We start from the raw sequence: 22,003 nt of genomic DNA on the forward strand, positions 1-22,003 counted from the left end.
CAAACGACCATGTAAGCATAGTTCTATAACTGAATTTCTGTTTTAGAATTGATGGCGCAACATACGTACGATGAACGAGACAGTTGTGGGACCGAGATAGAAATAGCAACTTCGTTTGGTAAAAACCCCTAAATTCTGTGTGATATCTGAGCTAGTTTGTAAACTTCATTTTTTTACAATGTTTAGCTCGACTATTCGAAGAATAAGGAGGGCTATACTACTCGCCCCAGCGTCGGCGTCGGCGTCCGGTTCAAGTTTTAGGGCAATTTGGGATTTTCACTTATACGTCTAATACCCTTCATTCAATTTGCTTAATACTTCACACAGTTATGCAGGGCCATCACATAAAGAGGTTAGATAACTCCATATTATCCTTTATACAAAATATAGCACCTGATTGACTATTGAACTTAGGTTAAAGTTTTAGGGCAGGTTGGGATATTTATTAATCACTTCTATACCCTTATTTCAATTAAATTAATACACAGTTGTTCAAGACCATCAAACAACAAGGTAACATAACTCCACATTATGCTTAATACAAGTTATGGCCCCTGATTGACTTAGGAACTTAGGTTAAAGTTTTAGGGCAGGTTAAAGTTTAAGGGCAAGTTGGGAGTTTCTCTCATAAGTCCAATACCCTTCATTATACCCCCACAAACGAAGTTTGAGGGGGTATATAGGAGTGAGCTTGTCGGTCGGTATGTCTGTCGGTCGGTCGGTCGGTCTGTCGGTTTTCATGGTTTCCGGACGATAACTCATGAAAGGCTAGACAGATTTGAAAAACTTTTGGTACACAGGTGTAACATCAGATAATACCGGTCAAGTTCGATATTGGGGCTGGTGGGGCCAAGGTCAAGGTCACTGTTACTAAAAATAGAAAAACGGTTTCCGGACGATAACTCATGAAAGGCTTGACAGATTTGAAAATTTTTTGGTACACAGGTGTAACATCAAAAGATACAGGTCAAGTTCGATATTGGGGCTGGTGGGGCCAAGGTCAAGGTCATTGTTACTAAAAATAGAAAAAACGGTTTCCGGACGATAACTCATGAAAGGCTAGACGGATTTGAACAATTTTTGGTACACAGGTGTAACATCAGAAGATACAGGTCAAGTTTAATATTGGGGCTGGTGGGGCCAAGGTCAAGGTCACTGTTACTAAAAATAGAAAAACGGTTTCCGGACGATAACTCATGAAAGGCTTGACAGATTTGAAAAAAAAATTGGTACACAGGTGTATCATCAGAAGATACAGGTCAATTTCGATATTGGGGCTGGTGGGGCCAAGGTCAAGGTCACTGTTACTAAAAATAGAAAAACGGTTTCCGGACGATAACTCATGAAAGGCTAGACGGATTTGAACAATTTTTGGTACACAGGTGTTACATCAGAAGATACAGATCAAGTTAGTGAGCTTGTCGGTCGGTCGGTCGGTTTTCATGGTTTCCGGACGATAACTCATGAAAGGCTAAACAGTTTTAAAAAAATGGTACACAGGTGTAACATCAGAAGATACAGGTCAAGTTCGATATTGGGGCTGGTGGGGCCAAGGTCAAGGTCACTTTTACTAAAAATAGAAAAACGGTTTCCGGACGATAACTCATGAAAGGCTTGACAGATTTGAATTGTTTTTTGGTACACAGGTGTTACATCAGAAGATACAGGTCAAGTTCGATATTGGGGCTGTTGGGGCCAAGGTCAAGGTCCCTGTTACTAAAAAAAGAAAAACGGTTTCCGGACGATAACTCATGAAAGGCTAGACGGATTTGAACAATTTTTGGTACACAGGTGTAACATCAGAAGATACAGATCAAGTTCGATATTGGGGCTGGTTGGGTCAAGGTCACTGTTACTAAATATAGAAAAATGGTTTCCGGACGATAACTCATGAAAGGCTTGACTGATTTGAACATTTTTGGCAGTAACCTTGGAGTTATGGCCTCTTTTCAAAGGAATGGTTTGCCATTCCTGTGTCCAGGCGGCATTTGGGGGTATTCGTCACTCCTGTGACAGCTCTAGTTCAATTTACCTAGCGTCAAAGTCATCTTATGTATGGAATAATTTAGGTTTGACATTTAGTGACCAAAATTGGTATATAGGAAGAGTTTATGGAGACCTTTCCTGGGATTGTGTTTGAGGCCGCTAGGATCAATGTCAAGGTCAAAGTTACTATTAATAGAAAAATGGTTGGTATTGAATAGCTTAAGTAAGGGTCGACATATTGCGAGCAAACTTGGTTTATATAAAGAGTTTATAGAGACCGTTCATGAAATTGTGTTTTGGGCCCCCGAGAGTTATGGTCACTGTTTACTTTTTTATTATTTTTTATTGCTTTTGGCAGGCACATACATCATTATTGTATTCACTTCAAAGTCAAAGCGGCGTAGTCGAGCGCGGTGTCTTACGAAAGCTCTTGTTTAGTAAAAACAAGCCCAGTAGTAAAAGAAACAAATATAAACCCATTTTTGAATAACAATATTAGGGCTTAAGCGACATTGGACGAGATACACAAACGTACAAAACATCACAGACCATAAACGCGTAAATAGCTTTACCAATAAACGATGGGATTACCGCCTCTCATGTCAAATCAGGGTGGACGCATATTTTATTCTTTTTAATGAGTTATCGTTCATATATACATGTAAAGTGTAAATATTTGCACTGCCATTCGTATGCCAATTTAGCGTACACAAACAATATTTACAAACTTTCGTAGATTCAGAAGAAGCAAAAAGCTGCGGAAATGAAGACGTCCCTGACTTTAGCGAATTACTCCAGTCTTCTCCAGTCATATCCGATGAGGAAGAAACATGTTTGAAAGCAAACTCCGCTGTTGATGACCTAACATCGGATTTCAATGAACTTCTAAATAACACTGATAGCCATGAGACAGAAATATATTCTCGACTTCCTAAAGACGAAGCACGAACGACTGTAAAACAAACAAGGTCACAGATGGATGCAACTGAAGCTGGTAAGCTTTTGACATTACTCACTCAATCAATCGTGTACGGAAAACAGTGTCATTTTTAATTCAGATGTTCAGAAACATTAAAAATCAATGATTATATTGAGAAAGTTAAACTCTATTTTAAGTTTACCTTCCTTTATATCATATTATATTTTGATAATCTACAGGAAAGCGATTAGTTTATGACAAAGAGTTTTTATTGGCATGTAAAGGATCGCCATTTTCTACGATTTGTCCACCTGAAATAGCAAACATTCCGGACATAGACATACGTATGACTACTAGAATCGGTTTGTTCAATACATTTAGATTTGATCATCATGATGCCTTTCTCCTTCATTCGCTTATATCTTCGCGGCATTGTATACCTAGTTTTCACTTTGTTTCGCATTTTCACCAAACTCCTTATTTCAATTTGCACTTTCACCACATCAATAAATGGATCTGCAATACATATCATCACGTCAATTTTAATCAATTTGATAGTCATGTGTTTGGCTGGCATGAAAAGAGTGCTACTGCTTCACAAATTAGTTATATATTAATTATATATTTTTATAATTAAACTTTTTGGACAGTAATTTGAGTCTGTATGTGTTTTTCTATGTCTACAATTCTGTATTGGCTGTTTTGGTTTAAATATGAGAGAAATTGTTTATTAAAAAAACGTTGAGTCTGTTATTTTTTTCGTTCCGGCCCAAAACATGTGCACTCTCGAAATAAATTATGTTATTCAACGAAACTGATATTGAAAATACATGCAAGTTAAACCTGCCAACACTCTTATCAAAATAGGTCAGTGTTGGTGTGTTTAGCTATCAATTCATCAATGATTAATTTGTTGTAACATCGTGTTCTATTTAAATGTTTATTTAGTATCAATTCTTATTTCATATTCTTCTACATATTAAGTGTTGTGCGTTTATATCAATTGTTGTGCGTTTGTGTCTATTTAAAGGAGAAACTATGAATTCGTTATTTAACTTTATGTTTTCCGAATACGTAAAAGGTATGTATTTCATTGTAGCAAACACGCAGATGTATGTTGAAAAGTCCAGAGAAGTATTTATTTTAACTGTATAAAGAATAACTATACGGTATGTTTTAGGTATCCACGACACTGAAGACAATGAAGAGAATAAGATACGAAACGATTTAAACATAATTGGACCGGAAAGGGTCATTAGCGAGGAAGAGTTTGAGATAAATATTGAGACAGGTGAGTTTACCACAGTGTAGGTCTTAATATTCTGGTCTTGGTGATCATTGAGTAATATAATTATGATTTAGAATTTTTTAATATAGGATATGCAGTTTAAGCCGTTGCAAGGAGTCGTTTTCAGTATTGCAATATATATTTTTGTTAATGAACAATTCCAAACCAAAACTGCTGCTTTCATTATTATCTCGACTATTCGAAGAATATGGAGGCTAAACTACTCTCCCCCAGCGTTGACGTCCGGTTAAATTTAAAGGGCAGTTCACATTTTTACTTATCACTCAAAGTCAAATACCATTCACTCAATTCACTAAATACTGCAAACAGTTGTTCAGGGCCATCACAAAATGAGGTTACATTACCTCATATTATCCTTAATACAAATGTTCGCCGATGATTGACTTAGGAACATATGTTAAAGTTTTCGGGCACTAAAGGTCAAGGTCACTAAAATCGAAAAAAATCCCAGCTGAAACTAAATCGCAAAACGAAGGCTGAAGTACTACTGCCGATCATTGAAAACCTTGTTTCGTCGCATTGCAGCTTTCATGTTTACTTTTTAATTTGACTTTTTGTGATGCTTTTCACAGGCACATATAACATAGTTATTCTATTCATTTCTAAGGCAAAGAGGCGTATAGTCGAGCGCTCTGTCTTACGGCAGCTCTTGTTATGGATGTACTTTGTGCTTCTTGGGGTTTTATTTAGAATGTATATTTCTTCAAAGAATATCTGTACAATATTGATAAAATGTCAACAGCAAAAGCATATTGGACGTTTACTTTTCTAAATAATTATCCGTGTGTCATTGCTTATGCATTTATTAATGATAATTATGTAAATGATTGTGGTGATGATGAGGATAAACAGAAGGAGGAAATGGAGGAGGAGCATATACATACGGATGATGAAGATGGCGGTGGTGGTTGTTGTAAAGTATCGGTAGTGATGCGAGTTTGGTCAAGATGAGTTTTTGGAAGCATATAAGAAAAATATATCAAACTAAAGAAAATATGTTCGTAGCTTATCGTTCGGTTTGTTTCCAGACCAAGACGATCTTGGAACGAATGTTGATGACGTGGATATAAGTCTACGGGGTTACCAAAAAGAGTTAGCACAGGAGGGTTGTGATGGAGAAAACGTTATAGTGATGGCTCCAACAAACTCGGGCAAGACCAGGGTGGCATGCAGAATTATGCAGGTAATTCATCTTTCAAAGAGTTTTGAGAAATGAATGTCAAAAAGTTTATATAAATGCCAAGTTTCCTACCATTGTATATGATTTCATGCTTTATTTTATAAATTAAGATCGAGTTACTTTAAATAATTGAGATTATGAATTGTTCAGTAAAGAAATAATGTTGTTGACGCTTGTCTACTCCATCTTTGCTCTTAATAAGAATGAACGTATACCCCGTAGACTGATTTCATTTTCGTTTTTCTGTTGTTAAATCCTTAATGTACAATCATAATGGCAAGTCATGCATGATTATTTCTTTCAACATTTAAATTCTAGGTTCACCTAAGACGGAAAATAGCAGAAAGAAAGAAGGGTCGTATTTTATTTCTTGTCGAAAACGAAGCACTAGCCATTCAGCAAGGAGTAGTATGTGCAGAACGACTCCCAACTTACAGGACAAAGGTGTTCAGCGGAAACGTCCACAGGCTAAAAAAGCAAATGCTCTGGGATTTCCTTGAAAGGCAAGTCTGTTCGTAATTGTTTAAAACATGACGCAATAAAATTGGTAAAATGTCATAAACTGTTTGTGAAAACTGTCACATATGATGTCCGTCATAAGCTTTATGTAATCTATTAAAATATTTATGTAATCTATTAAAATATTTATGCTTTATGTAATCTATTAAAATAATACAAAGTCCATTCAGTCGTAATATTTCATCATATCTTTTTAGTGCATTTTGTTCTCATTATTGAAATATTTTCAAGACTGACTTGGTTTTAAACTGTTTTGTTTCATTGATTGCAGAAGAGACATCTTTGTTGTAACAGCACAGATTCTTGTGAATGCTTTAAAAGCAAAGAAAATTGAAAGCGTCAGAGAATTTTCTCTGATTGTGTTCGACGAATGTCATCACTCAAACAAACAACACATGTATAATGAAATTATGGCTCGATATCTTCACCTTAAACTGCGGGAGGGAGTTGAGTCTTCTAAAATGCCCCAGGTGAGTATCAATAAATATTGACATTGCATATTTGTTATTTCATCTCAGCGTATTGAATGGCCTGTCGCTCAATAGCAATAACCTTTTTGTCCTTGTTTGTTGAAAATTGAATGATTTTGACTTTTGAGCGACAATCTTTTAGGTCAGTGTTTTAATACGACATTTGAAATTCATTTAAAAGTTGATTAAGTTGTGATAAAATATCGATCTGCGACATACTGTATAAGTGGTTATGTTCGCTGGTCAAAAACTTTGCGAATTGAAGATTTCCCACGTTTCGCTGGCAGAAATATGACTGTGCGTAATATTTACACGAGTACGTTAGATAAATTCTGCCAATTGAAAGATATGTTGTCAATATTTAGTAATCGGTTACTCGGGTTTCATAAATAATAATAATCATCTAAATATAAAGGAATAGTATTCTCAGTTTGATAATTATTTTGTGCAGTTCAAAACAATACTGTTCAATACACATTTCATTTAAAGCCGATACATGGTAACAAAGAAACAGTCGCTATGCCATGCTTTATCACAAATGATGTGTGAAAACTAATATGTAGCTTTTGTTTGATTGTACAGATGTGATGAAGCTGCTCTGGCTTTTGAAAAGTGCGGTATTCAAAATGTTAATCAATATTTTGCATTTTGCATTTATTAAACAATAAAACATGTTTGTGTACATAATGTTAGTAATAAAATTAGTATTTTGTAAACATCTGATGGCGTGGATATTTACGCTGGTCAATATATTCGCGAATTTTGTCAAATCGCGAAATTCGCAAACATTTCCACGTCGCGAACTGAACCACTTATACAGTACCAGTTTAGTAGCTCAATTCGCTAGTCTCCACTTATGCGACCTCGCTTTTGTTGCGACATATGCGTCGGTGGCTCCAGCGAGGGTACAGAAAAACCTTGTTCAGGCAATACCTTGAATTACTTACGAAATCGCATCAGTAACTCTAGGGTTTTGCCCTTTTTATGTCATAAAATATGTGCAGACAATATAGTATCGAATCAATATGGAACTTAGTGACAAAGTTTGTTGGCGTATGTCTCGGTCAAGCTCGATTGTTTCGTAATTCACATAAGTTTCTTCATAGTTATGTCCCATGTATGTTAGAAAAGAAGGTTTATGTCTTGTGCAGACAATTACTTGGGTATTTTTCCCATTCGTGATAACACCTTGTGATGGTGTTTGAGGGCATAATGTCCCGGTTCAGTTTGTTCATGGGATAAATTGTCTTATAACTGGTAGTGATTTGACTAATGACTGGTAGTGTTTTGACGAGCTTTTGTCGTCACTTGATTGTCGTCGGAAGCGTTGGTCAAGTTTTGTGTTTAGGTGTACATGGAAACTATCAAAGGTATCACTTTGAAACTTGGTGAACTTGTTCATGTTATACCCTTCTTCACATTGTACCCTTGAGAATTGGACATAGCTTCTTCAATTGTTGTTGGATATCACATAAGTATTGATTTCATTTTTTCATAAATGGATAATGCACTTCAACAGGTTTTTGAGTCACACATTTGGAAGGGTAGGGAGAAGGTGTGGGATATTTAGATATGTTTGGCATTTTTAATTTTTAGCTAGTCTGATTTTTTAAGATTGTGCTTTGGTCACTTACATGCAAACTATCAAAGCTATCACTTTCAAACTTTGGAATACCTGTTCACTATCAAATGTAATAAATGAAATGAATAAACGGTAAAAGGTTAAAATTAGACGAGCGTTCAACACCCACAGGCGGTGCTCTTGTTATTTTTTGTCTCAGAATAAGCTGATTTTGGCATCAATTCCCTCACTTCAGTCATATTAAATAACTCACAATCGAACAGATCTCAATTATTGGAAAACCTGCTGAAATTTTGCTTACGGCTTTAGTAACGCCTTTAGCCATAAAACATCAATTTTCGAACAATAATGAGAAACTGCGACCTATTTTTGTAAGCAGTCTTATACCACTGGTTTCCAGACATTTGCGCAAAAATTGCCTAATCCGAAGATTTTCTTTTTATTAAATGTGACAAAACGTTCAATCTGTGAGATTGCAGCTTCAAGTTAAAAAATAGTAGTTGAATGTGCAGACAATAACTCATGATTTAAATATCAAAATCCAACGAAACTTGGTGACATTGTGTGCGAGCACAATATATCGTTCAATGTCGATCGTCGGGTAAATAAATCTAGAGTAATGTTTATTCCATTTTCTGTAATAACTTAACTTTTTATTATCCAATCGTGATGGATGATGGGGCATAATGTCTTTGTCATGAATGATCGCGGGGTGATTCCCAGAGTTATAGAGACAATAACTCTTATGTGTGAGCACAATCTATCGTTCAATGTCGATCGTTTGGTAAATAAATCTAGAGTAATGTTTATTCCATTTTCTGTAATAACTTAACTTTTTATTAATCAATGATGACGAATGATAAAGCATTATGTCTATATCGTGAATAATTGCGCAGTGAATTAATTTACTCAGTAATTCACAGCGTAATGCTACGTTTTCATCTAAAAATAAAAGATTTACATTTTGTGCAGACAATAACTTGAGCATTTATCACCAAATCATGTTGAAACTTTCTGAAAGTGTTTGTATGCAGAAAATCTCGATCAAGTTTGTTTGTGTGACAAATCCCCCCTATTTATCAATCAGCTAATGTTGATGTTTTGCATTTTTAGCTCACCTGTCACATAGTGACAAGGTGAGCTTTTGTGATCACAATTTGTCCGGCGTCCGGCGTCCGTCCGTCCGTCCGTCCGTCGTCCGTCCGTAAACTTTTACTTTAAACGACATCTCCTCATAAACCGCTTAGCCAATTTCATCCAAACTTCACAGGAATGTTCCTTGGGTGGTCCCCTTTGAAAATTGTTCAAAGAATCGAATTCCATGCAGAACTCTGGTTGCCATGGCAACGGAAAGGAAAAACTTTAAAAATCTTCTTCTCCAAAACCACAAGGCCTAGAGCCTTAATATTTGGTATATAGCATCATCTAGTGGTCCTCTACCAAAATTATTAAAACTATCCCCCTGGGGTCAAAAATGGCCCCGCCCCGGGGGTCACTTGTTTAACATAGACTTATATAGGGAAAACTTTAAAAATCTTCTTCTCAAAAACCACAAGGCCTAGAACCTTGAAAATTGGTATGTGTCATCATGTAGTGGTCCTCTACAAAATTTGTTCAAATTATTCTCCTGGGGTCAAAAATGGCCCCGCCCCAGGGGTCACTAGTTTTATTACATAGTGTTATATAGTAAATCTTTAAAAATCTTCTTCTCCGAAACTGTAAGGCCCAGGGCTTAGATATTTGGTATTCAGCATCATCTAGTGGACCTCTACCAGATTTGTTCAAATTATTGCCACAGGGTCAAAATTGACCCCGCCTAGGGGGTCCTTGTTTTTACGTAGTGTTATATAGTAAATCTTTAAAAATATTCTTCTCCAGAACCGTAAGGCCAGGAGCTTAGATATTTGGTATACAACATCATCTTGTGGACCTCTATCAAAGTTGTTCAAATTATTGCCACAGGGTCAAAATTGGCCCCGCCCTGAAAGTTATTTGTTTTTATATAGTCTTATATAATAAAACTTTAAAAATCCTCTTCTCCAAAATATAAGACCTAGAGCTTTCATATTTGGTATATAGTGTTACCTAGTGGACCTACACCAAAGGTATTCAAATTATTGTCCTGGGGTCAAATTGGCCTTGCTCAGGGGTCATTTGTTTTTACATTGTCTTGTCACTTAAACATCTTTTCCTCTGAAAGTAAAGGTCAGGATGACTCCATACTTGATATGTAGCATCCTTACATGGTCCTCTCTCAACTTTGTTCAAATGGTTTTGTTTGGCTCATTTTAGGGGTCACTAGAGCAAAAAACAGAAAAACCTTTAAACAACTTGATCTTATTTTTAAAACTGCTTGATGGATCTTCAAGTCTGAAGCATCCTAGCATGGGCCTCTGTCATGTCTTTTCAAATAATTTTGTTTGGCCCCTTTTAATGGCCACCAGAGCTAAAATTAGTAAAAAAACTTAACATTTTCTTCGCATGAACCCCTTGATAGATCTTCAGCAAATTTGGTTTGAAGTGTCCTTGCATGGACCTCTCTTAAATTTGTTCACATAATTTTGTTTGGCCCCTTTTAGCTAAAAATAGAGTAAAAAACGATTATTCTTGTGAGCTTACCAAATTTGGTCTGAAGCACCCTTGCATAGACTTCTCTCAAATGTATTAAAATAATTTTGTTTGGTCTCTTTTATTTTCATATTTCTTATAATATGCATGAATGTTCTCAAAATGTCAAGACTTAAATCATTGTTGTGTACGCTAAATTACTGAAATACGACGATAATTATCGAAATACACAAGACAGTTATCGAATTATGCCTTAAATACAATTTTTTGTTTGCTTTTTACTTCAATATATGTTGTAAATACTAGTGTTGGGAATCGGTTGCAATTTTACTATCGATGATCGGTTCCACTCAAGTAACCGATTATCGATAGTACAATCGGTTTTTAAAATACTAGATTTCCATTCTTTGAATGAATAATCCAGGAATTTGTTCTTTACAAATCACTGATACTCTTTTTTTCATGTCTTGAATTTCACAATTTATTGTTAACACAATGCTCTAGTATCAAGAAGAACAACAAACTGTTCCTAAAATAATCTAAAACCTTAGTACAGTGCTCCAGCGAGCCCCTTTTTTGAGGGCGGTTACCTCTAAGTTGAAGGTCACACTTAGTGTTTATTCACAATGGTATGCTGCATATAAGTACATGGAGGTTAGGCTGTCGTAACCGGGCTGTAACTTTCTCTTGAATGGACAGATTTTAAAATGACTAGCCACATATTTTCGACATACCAAGACGACATGTCGTGTGCAAGACCGCTGTCCCTACCTCTAAGGTGAAAGATACACTAAGTGTTTATTCACAATGGAATGCTGAATATGAGGACATAAGAGTGTAGGCTGTCAAGTATGGGTGGTATTTCAGAGGCAATTTATAATAACTTGCCATAACAATTTGACACGTAAAGGCATGATCAACTTTTCATGTACTTGTTCATAGGTCAATGACACATTCGGGGGCATTCGTCTCATACTGTGACAGCTCTTGTTCAATATTCTTTGAGAAACAAGCTATATTGATAACAAAGGTTAAACTTTTTTACTCAGGTGAGCGATTTAGGGCCATCATGGCCCTCTTGTTATTTATTTGATATTGATTTCACTATGGCATAAACAGGCGACGGATGCGATGCCGCGGAATTTCATTTATACATTGAGGTAGTTTCACGAAGCATGTTCAGTTAGTTGTTGTTAAGTATTAATAAACAGACGATCATGTTAAGCTTCTTCATGTGCTTCTAAATTCTGAATTATATCCCCTCTTTGTAGATCGTTGGACTAACAGCATCCTTGGGCGTTGGTGGAAAGACTGAATGGGGCCAAGGAGTAGAGCATATGAAGAAAATTATGGCAAACATGGACGCAAAGTTCCTCTGTACTGTGAGAAAGCCTGATACAATTCAGGAATTGAAATTATATGTGAACCCACCGGTTGAAGGTATGCCGACAGTTTATTCTTTTTAATTTTGTTTGGTGTCATTGGGACAATGTTTTAATGAAAACCGCGATGGAGATTTGGCAATGGAATCTTCATCCAAAATGATACAGTTTAGCTTGATGCAAAACTTAATAACAACGGTTAATAAAAAGCACGTGTGATACAGAATTACGTTACATTTATCATTAAAGAAACCTTTTTGTTTTTTTAAAATGTAAAAGTGCGTTTGAAATTACAGAACTATTACCAGTGCCTGGAAGAGCTGTCGACTGGTTTAAAAATGCTGTAGAAGATATAGCCAAGCGCATCGACACACATATGGCGACACATCAAAGTAAATTTACTACATAAGTGTTTATTTATTTTTTTTATAACAAGTTTTTGACAAATAACTCAAAAGAGACTGATATTGCATTTGAAAAGTTTTCAATATTTTGACGATACAGATGTTGTTCTGAATGTTTTGTTATATTTTGTCGTCGACGACATCTTTTTTTATACCCCTTTCAAATTGGAAACATCTTTCCCTAAGCTTCAACTTGGCCATAACATAAAAACCACATTTACATGCAACATTGTACATGTGTTACTATTAACTAGTGCAGTGGTAATAGGAACATGTAAAGCATAGCCTGTAATTCCGTTCAACATTATTACATGGATCATTATATACATATTATAAGTGACAATGTCCACATTAATGGCAAGGCCCACAACTTTGACATTAATAATTGTCGAGTTATGCCCCTTATTCAAAACAGTGTTGGCGTTTGCTCGGAGGCGCTCTTTTTACCTTGATTTAAAGAAGTTTACTAATCAGGGTTTTAAGTTATAATTGCTGTTATATGAATCCAGCTGTACGGGATGCTGCTCCCGAGGATACATTTATAAAGACCGCATGCCGGTTTCCACCGACATTTGGAACCGAAAAATACCTGCAATGGAATGCTGAGTTCGTGAAACAAATCGCAAAGGTCCGATCAAAAGACATCCGTCGAGTGATAAATCCTTGTCGTTTACATTTAGAGGTAAACATTTTAATTTTTAGGTATTTTTTTCCGAAGGGAAGAAGTCAAAGGCATTGTCAAAGCCTTGTCGCCGACGGCTTACAAACACTTAAATTTTGACGTTAAATCATAACACGTTCCATATATTAGAACTAAAAATGTATAGAATACGCACTTGTACAGCAAGTACCATATATCAGGCTGAAGTATTGAGGTAGTTCCCTTTTTCGGTGAAAAACAACAACAGAGGAACGTTCGCTTCGCGCTGTTTTGTTTAATGCAGCTCGCACATGAGTTACACAATCATTTTATAACTATTTTATAGTCCTTAGAAGGATTTGGTAGATCATTTAGTTCAGAATACTCGTTAACAAAACGTCTGTCAGTTTTACCATTTCAATAAGGAAAAGGCTTGGACTCAAAAGAATGAGAACAAATTACACTCCAGTGTATGTATTTTTAAATATATTTAGTTTGAAATAGGAACCATATATAGTGGTATTTGTCATTCCAGGTGTACAACAAAGCGTTAATGGTGCATAGTGATGCGAGGATAAGAGATGCATTGGTTATTCTGGAAGAGTTTATGGAAGACTTCAGGGTAGTTCCAGCAGAACATCGTACCGACGCCTTTCTCATGGCTCTTTATGATGGTAACTATTGTCAACTAAGTAATTAACCTGTTCATTGATGCAATACTATATATTTATATCGACACGACTTAGATCTATTGACTCACAACCGTGGCTTATCTGACGTGGCCAAAATTGCTATATGTAAAACATTAAAAAACGGGGTCAGTGGGCGATTTGGGGCAGCAGCCCACACTTCCTATTCCAATACAACTATTACCCAAACATAAACATGACATAATTTACACTGTTACAGAACATCTAACACTTCCGGTCAACATTTAACATACTCTGTGGAGGCTTTGACTGACGTAACGGTTCGCAATTTACTATAAAGTGACACTGCCTTCACAGAAGAACAAAATAAGACACTGTTCGATGCAGTTCACCTCTTTATTCAAATGACAAAAAGATTTGATAGCCAGTGACAGTCACTTCCTACTACCAAATATCAATCCAACCCGGATTTGTCTCTTTTCTATATACATGTGATATTCAGCACTACCAATCAGGGCTCAGTGAAGAAAAGACACTGGAAGTTGTTCATTTAAACCAACCATCCTACCCTCTTTCTTTACTCTTATCCTCTTTACCTTCTTATTCTGTTCTCAAACAGAATTAACGACTTTTGTATTCGAAAACTAAGCTTATTACAGCATTGTTAATCACACAAAATGTTTAACTTTTAGCTACTTTCTTGTCTGTGTACATCGTCTGCAAAAAATCTTTAAATATTTGATAAAAGTATATGAAGCCAAATCACATTTAAACACTACCACCTGATCTAATCCAACAATATCAATATCATTGTGTCATCTACATTGTAAGCTGTACAAATGTCCGTCATTAAATATGTACTTCTGCGTAGGTTTGGAGAAGAACGTTTTAAGATATATTTATCTTTCTTTCTAATCCTTTTCTAGATTGTACATGTGTTTTCTGTTAGTCTGTATAATATGTGTGTATACGCTGATGAATAAAATATATTTAAATTAACGTATAACATGCATATGAATAATGATATGTATTAATTACAGTTCAGTACAATTTATGTGTGTTTATAGAGTTTTGTTTGAATGTTTTATTTTGTGTTAGCTTTTAAATTCAACCAGGGTTAAATCCGATAGTATTCAGCACGAAAACAGCTCGAAATCTGTATTTTTTATCGAAGTTTCCCCGCTTTGGTAGACCGCCGTTTAAGTCCGACAACGCATACGTCACGTTGTGTATCACATGACCTCATATAAAGCTTAGTAACTCAGTTTTAGCCACTGTTGTTGGGACTTTTCAGGGATCGGCCATAATGTGGAGTGGAATATATGTCCCTCCTCTCTGGGATCGGTCATGGCATTTTGGCGATCTATGGAAAAAGGAGAGCGCGCAGCAAGGCCGCATGCGAGAAAGCTCGCACCATTTTCTGTAGAACGCCAAAATGGACTCTTTTGGTGTTCGCACATATTTTCGTGCCAATGGTAATCGACGATTTACCCCATTTACTGTAGTCTTATATTCCTCCATTTTCTACCTGAAACCTGCTTAACATATACTAGATAACTATTTGTTGAGACCGCATACCGAATAATGCTTAATGTTTAGTTTCCGCGTACCGCGTAACACCTTTAGTTCCGAGTACAGTTTCAAAAGAATATGTGCCAAAAAGAGTGGTTACACCCTGCATGTGGCAATACAAGCATTCACACACATCTTTATTTCGTAGAACTTCTGGCAGAAACATTCGACACGGAACCAGAAAACCCCAAATTGCTCAAACTTGAGCAAATATTGTCTAAAGTACTTTGCGAGGACCAGAATGGCAGAGGCATTATATTTGTGCGAACGCGGGAATTGGCTCAAGCATTGGTTAGATGGGTGAACGAAACAGATGGTTTGAACATTCTAAATGCTTCCGAATTCGTTGGACAAAGTGCATCCGCTTCAGTTGGAGGTATGGTATTTTATTGATTGAATTTCATAAACAATGAAGAACTTATATAAATTAAGTATTTATTATCCAATCACGATGAGGTGACAGATAATAGGCATAATGTCTCGGTTAAGTTCGATCGTTGGGTAAATGGCGTAAGTAGATCCAGAGTTATACGTTACTAAAATGTATGTGTATGTCTTGTGTAGACGATATCGTTAGTATTTTGTATCCAACATGATGAAACTCGGTGACAGTGTTTGTGGGCACATTTAATCGATTTTTTTTTCGTTGGGTGAACCGACTCAATAACTCCCAAAGTTATGTCCCTTTTACATTAAAAATAGGTTTATTTTGTGTAGACAATAACCAGTATTTATTACCCATTCATGATGCAATATGATGACAGTGTTTGTGGTCATAGTATCTCGGTCAAGCTTGACTGTGTGATAAATCGCTATAGTTATAACCCTATTTACTATAAATTTTGCTCCTTTGTAGTACAATTGGTTTGACAATGGCTGTCCAAACAGGCGACAAATCCAATTTCAGAGAAGTCTTGTTATAAAATACAAATGATTTAGAGTTAAAAAATAACAGGTCGTTTTAAAATTAACAGTAATCCAAGATTTGTCATACATGGTTACACTCAACCCCTAAAACTTAAGGCGTGGTATCCAAATTGCTGAGTGTGTACAGTTAATATTATATAGTCGTACTTTCGATTGTCTTTGAATTTCAAAGACAATCGAAAGTACGACTATATAATATTAACTGTTTGAATGTATTCGATTCCTTCGTTTTAACTTTGGGTAAAGGCTAAATATGCACTGTATTACTTTTCTTATTCGTCACGTAACATTTATTTCTGATGTCAAAATGACAAAAAGATGGATACAGGTAGTCGGTCTTGTATGTGCTAGTACTGTTGCTGGCTTGTTAAATATATCAGAGAATACGTAACAATAAAACGATATTCAGATAAAACCAAATTCCAATGAAATGTGTAAATTTACAAATAGAACGTATTAAAAGCATGTTGCAGATAAATGATGAACACCATGTCCAACGCATGACAAGGATTTTTGCTTCTTTTAATTAGTGTTTTCTAGCTAATTAGTGTATTCTAAAATATATTAACGTTTGAGATTTTAACAGATTTGGTGAAAAGCTATGCAATAACAATAGGAAATGCTTTAGTTTCTCAAAAGGTCAATGACGATAATGCTCTAAAGATGATTTAAAACATTATATATTTAAATAACAGTATATATTTAAATTGAACTATAATGCCACTTTTGTTCAAACTGCTTCGGTGTATGGCATAATATAGACCGATACTTTTACAAATGAATGTATAAAACACCTTTTATTGAAAGCCATTTGTAATAGAATCGGCATGCCATCTTGGTTGGTCATTACGTCCGAGATGATTGCCTATTTACATATATTGAACCAATGAGTAAAGTTGTTTTTGTTTAGGGATGACGAAGAGTGGCCAGAAAGATGTGTTGCAGTACTTTAAGGATGGACAACACCGACTTCTTATTGCGACGTCTGTAGCTGAGGAAGGTCTTGATATATCTAAATGCAACCTTGTGATTCGTTATGAGCATGTCACTAATGAGATTGTCAGACTTCAATCAAGAGGTAAACACTTGAAGACAAATAGTTAAAAACGCTACAACTGACATATCAGCGAACCGATGAAATATCGACACAGGCTTATACTCATTTATTTAAGCTCGATTATTACGACAGCTATGACCAGAAATATTTAGACGTATATTTGTTTATACACAGATTGAGATAAAAACTGCGTTTATCAAAGAATAAAAAGTATTATTATACGAGTAATTATTCAGAACATGATGACAGTCATGTTTTTGTTTTTTAAAGAACCAATGTTTTCAATTGTTTTCACGGTACATCTATCACTTGCTGATAATCTTTAATGCAAAACTTACCAACTTCAGGGCGGGCGAGAGCGGAAAATAGCTTGTACTATGTTATTGCGGAGGAGGACTCTTGGATTCTTGCTAAAGAAGAAAAGAATCGTCAATGTGAGGAACTTATGAATCAAATTGTTCCACACCTGCAGGTGTTCATTGAAGATCATGCAAACACCTGGGAGAGAGAACTCTTAGAAATTCAAGAAAGAATGAAACAAGAGGAAGAAAAACAAGCAGAAGAAAGAGAGATTAACACGGCAGCTACAGGTGCCCGCTTTGAATGCTTTAATTGTAGTTCCTTTATTTGCTTGTCTGACGATATTAGGGTCATAAAGGATGCACATCATGTTATCATTGATGAAGATGCAAAACGACGCCTTATTCTCAGAAGAGGGGCTCCTACCTTTACTGAACCAGAAGGCGCCGAATATGGAGGGGCCTTGTATTGCGCAAATGAGGAATGCCAACGGGAACTGGGATCGGTTTGCACTTACAAATTCTCTGAATTTCCATTGGTAGGGCTTAAGAACTTTAGAATTGTTGATAGATTTGGACAAGGTCGCGCGTTTAAGAAATGGAAAAAGGTCAATTGCAGAATCGAGGAGTTTACATTTGAAGATTTGGAGGCCGTTGTTGCAGAAGGACTTGCGAATCTTTAAACTGCTGGTGTTGTTTTTGCGTTTGATGAAACATTTGTGTTTGTGAATTACAAACGACAATTACTAAATCTAGCGAATTATCAACGCCGTTTAAAATACCAAAATAAATATGTTGTTAACTCTTAATTGATGCGTTTAATGTGCGTTTTATAGTTTGCTGCTATTCATATTGACACTGACTTGAATGACATTCGTTGAAGCAATATGCTTCAAATTGTTCAATAATTATTGATTGTGTTATTTAATTGATATTTGTAATTCAAATATTTATGGTACGCATTGTGATACGTTGCATGTCATAGCCATCGTGTATAAGTTATAGTGATAGTGGTAAATGTTGTGGCTGTACCTAAGTTTAGCAATCTGGTGATTATGTTTAACATCTAATATAATATTTGCTGAGCGCGTTTCCTTTTAGTGGTACTGCATTGTCCAAAACATATATTGTTCAAATGTTATAACGTCAGTCAGTCGACGAATGCGAATTAATTTCTTCTTTGTACTGCACGTGTATTATACGAGTCATGTTTTTGCATATCTGAATTGGCTTTGTGATTTGTCTTGGTGATATGGCTGTACATATCATGTTTTTGTTCGACTGTTGGAATTTTTCTATGTATGCTTTGCTTTGTAGCGCCATAGTATGTTGTTAGATTGCATGCCGAACAACACAGCGACAATAAAAAGCCATATGTTAAATGTTTGCTTAAACTTATTTTTTGTCATAATTTGAAATGGTATTTTGTGATTTATTTATTAATTTATCATTTAATTGCTTTTACATTATATTTCAATTTTCCATGTATGCATTTTTATACATGTTGCTCTGTTTACTAGTATTTATACAATTTAATGAATCCATTATTTCTATTTGCATGTGAGAAAGTGCATACATTGTCTGTGATTGCCATTTTCTTGTTATTTCAATAAATGTAGTTATATTGCTATTAAAACGTCCATACATAAACATTAGTTACTGAGTTAATAAAGTCGATATAAATTCTGAGAATTGTTATCTGATTTAGAATTAAATATTTTACAAACAACGGGTAAATTAAAGTGCTGACGATTGTAAAAATGCATATCAAACTCATACCCCGTAGACCAATGTTAGTTTTGTTTAAACGATCATCTCTAAATTCCATTCCGGTCCAATTTTTCAAAATGGACCATTCCGTTCGAATTGTTTAAAATGGACTATTTCATTCCCATTTTTTTCAAAATTTGACTACTTTGCAAGACATGTCTTAAATAAAACATCCCATTCATACATTAAAATAAAAGATTCGATCATATTTTATGTTTGCATTTCTATTTCGCGTATGGTGCAGTTTCCGTATATTATCTTAATATCTTGTACCAATCGATTGCAAGTTAAAACAATAAATGATCGTAAATTCAGCTTTAAAATTGCAAAGCCAATAGTTACACAACGTAGACCGGTTTAGTTTAGAAAAATTATAGCGATTCGTTCAGTTAACGACCGGTGATCACAAGAGTATCAAATATTTATCGAATATACAGGTGCCGTTGTACTGCTTGAAGAATTAAATAAATGGCACATAATGAACCCAGAACGAAGTTTTACGTTAACATTGTCCCAAAGTATGACTTTCAGAAGATAGCTTCTAAATATTGTAAAATATGTTAGATTTGCTTGTGTTTTAAATCTTGATTTTTTTAGAAAGATGCAACGCTGAAATTTGGGCCAAGGTATGCACCATTGAAGATTGTCAACAATCGTGTCAATAAGTTATCGTGTATTTAATAATGAATATATATATTCACACACACACACACATGCAATGCAATTTCATTTTAGCCAGATTTTTCAACGAAAAAATACGGCTAATAGAATAGCGAAAACCGGACAGGCGGACTTTAGGATGTCTGGGTAACGGGTTGGCTGGTCTGTACTCTGTTGGCTACCTGTAAAACTGTTTCGTGTTACCTCTGTTAATTGCCCTTCCGCGCTACTGACGTTTGTTGCCTCGTACCGCCTGGTTCTGCAAATGCGCGTAAGGTTGAAACGGTGCTTGAAATGAGGGTGGGGGCTTATCAAATTCAGTTGGAGTGTTTCTGACCTCCGGATAACAAGACATGACAAAACTGTCAAACCTTTTCGATATAATACTGAATGTTACTTATCTTTGAGTTGACCCTTTGTTCGAAGTCGACTAGCTGTTTGAAGTAGATTGGTGAACATTTGAATGGAGATTAAATTCGGCAATATTAAGTTCTCATCCAATTTGCATTTTTTCTCGGAAATGCTGGTCATAGTCAGATGAGGTATCTAACTTGTGGCGAGTAATATTTTAAAGACAATCAGAGTTTTATTTACCCGGTCCATGACCTTTCACCGAGAAGTCCATTACTACCAGTGTTAAGAACATGGCCACCTTCAAACGCGAATCAAACAGTCTGAAAGCAACGGTACAGCCGAAAGCAGTAACCGATTTATCTTGTATCCGAGTGGAAGATGCATGCATTGAAACATCTTGCCAGGAAGGATAGCGAAGTTGACTTTAAAATAAGATCAACAGGGAAATGTTCAACCTTAAAAGTGACCCGGATGGGATGCTCGGATAGCCTGAATAATTTGAAAAGCAGAGAAAGAAGAGTCTCTTCAAAGAAAACGGAATAAATGTTGCCATTCGAAAAGGCAAATTTCATTCTTTGGGACTGGGTCATCCAAAAGAATAAGGGGATCTTTGGGTGGTCTAGAAACACAGTAGGAGTATGGGTAGTACATGTTTAAGAAATGAGAGGGGGCTGTAAGCATTAGCAGTGTATTGAAAGAGATGTATTTTAGGTTTTATACCCTTATCAGAATTTGGAGTGAATATAAACTTATTTGACAAATACACCGACATGAAAAGTGGATTAATGTCTCTGATGTACAGGTGTTTCACTCTTTAAAAATGGAATATAATCATCAGTGTAAATGCTAGATGTCTGCGGATGATTCGACGCCAAATTTCAACGCAGGGAAGAGTAATGAAGGAAATAAAAGGAAAGCTCAGTCACCACTCATAACAGGTGGACACGCGGAAAGTGAGACCGCCATTGATACCGTGTACTCAGACAGTAGTCCATATTTGGGGACAATATCAACCCATGTTTAACATTCTATAGACACAACCGTATGCCGGGAGTCCACCACTTGCGCCGTAATGTATCTAACCCCTCCCATGCCTCCCTGTGCTGCGCAAATGATGGCTGAGTTGAAGTAGAGACCTCAGTTAAAGAATTAAAGTCAAAATACAGCAATCGTACATTCTCCTTTCAGAACTAAATGACTCCGTGTTGAAAAGGAAGGATAGTACAGGCCAAAAAAGTGACACAAGACAAACTGTTAAATGAGGACTTGTATGGTATAACTGAGCAAATTGGCGAAAGTTGTGAGGAAAAATTAAAACAAAGGTTCTACAAAATATTCTAGATCAGGATGCAAATGGCATCGAAGCAGAATGGGCAAAACGTGGGGGTCGTCCAACCCCTAACAAAGCTCGATCGATTATAGCAAAATTCAAATACACTTTTATTTTTAGATATCACGGTAGAATATTGATAACAAAAAGTAAACAATAATTTGGAACAAACAGAAGATATTGCCTTACAACAAATTAAAACTAGAGCTGTCATTGGATGTGAATAATACCCCCGCTATTCCACCTCCTTGTAATAAGAAGTATCATTGGGAGTTATGTATGCTCATTGAATGTCTTATGTCGGTTAGAAGGCATCAATTAAGTTAATGGTCGTACTATAGAGAAATAAGGGCTAAAACGTATGGGAAATAAATCACGACGATTTCTGTTTTCACAGCACAGTTTTTAATAGTGATGTCCAAAGA

The 22,003-nt window shown here is 35.8% G+C and overlaps 1 protein-coding gene across 2 annotated transcripts in view; it reads left to right on the top strand.

Moving 5' to 3' along the window:
* LOC128212175 (antiviral innate immune response receptor RIG-I-like) overlaps positions 1–19,148 on the top strand; it is a 30,475-nt gene extending 11,327 nt beyond the window's left edge. Inside the window, exons 9-22 of one of the 2 annotated variants that reach the window (XM_052917483.1) lie at positions 47–118; positions 2,723–2,980; positions 3,145–3,267; positions 4,086–4,196; positions 5,243–5,397; positions 5,713–5,897; positions 6,185–6,383; positions 11,805–11,973; positions 12,212–12,307; positions 12,829–13,001; positions 13,495–13,633; positions 15,330–15,557; positions 17,019–17,186; positions 17,513–19,148. In XM_052917483.1, coding sequence (XP_052773443.1) covers positions 47–118; positions 2,723–2,980; positions 3,145–3,267; positions 4,086–4,196; positions 5,243–5,397; positions 5,713–5,897; positions 6,185–6,383; positions 11,805–11,973; positions 12,212–12,307; positions 12,829–13,001; positions 13,495–13,633; positions 15,330–15,557; positions 17,019–17,186; positions 17,513–18,147 — 2,711 coding nt within the window. In that variant the 3' untranslated portion in view covers positions 18,148–19,148. The remainder of the gene's footprint in view (positions 1–46; positions 119–2,722; positions 2,981–3,144; positions 3,268–4,085; positions 4,197–5,242; positions 5,398–5,712; positions 5,898–6,184; positions 6,384–11,804; positions 11,974–12,211; positions 12,308–12,828; positions 13,002–13,494; positions 13,634–15,329; positions 15,558–17,018; positions 17,187–17,512) is intronic. The other variant, XM_052917484.1, reaches the window with a different exon arrangement.
* The last annotated feature ends 2,855 nt before the right edge of the window (positions 19,149–22,003 follow it).

The sequence above is a fragment of the Mya arenaria genome, chromosome 12 (assembly GCF_026914265.1).
Source record: "Mya arenaria isolate MELC-2E11 chromosome 12, ASM2691426v1".
NCBI classification, from domain to species: Eukaryota; Metazoa; Mollusca; class Bivalvia; order Myida; family Myidae; genus Mya; species Mya arenaria.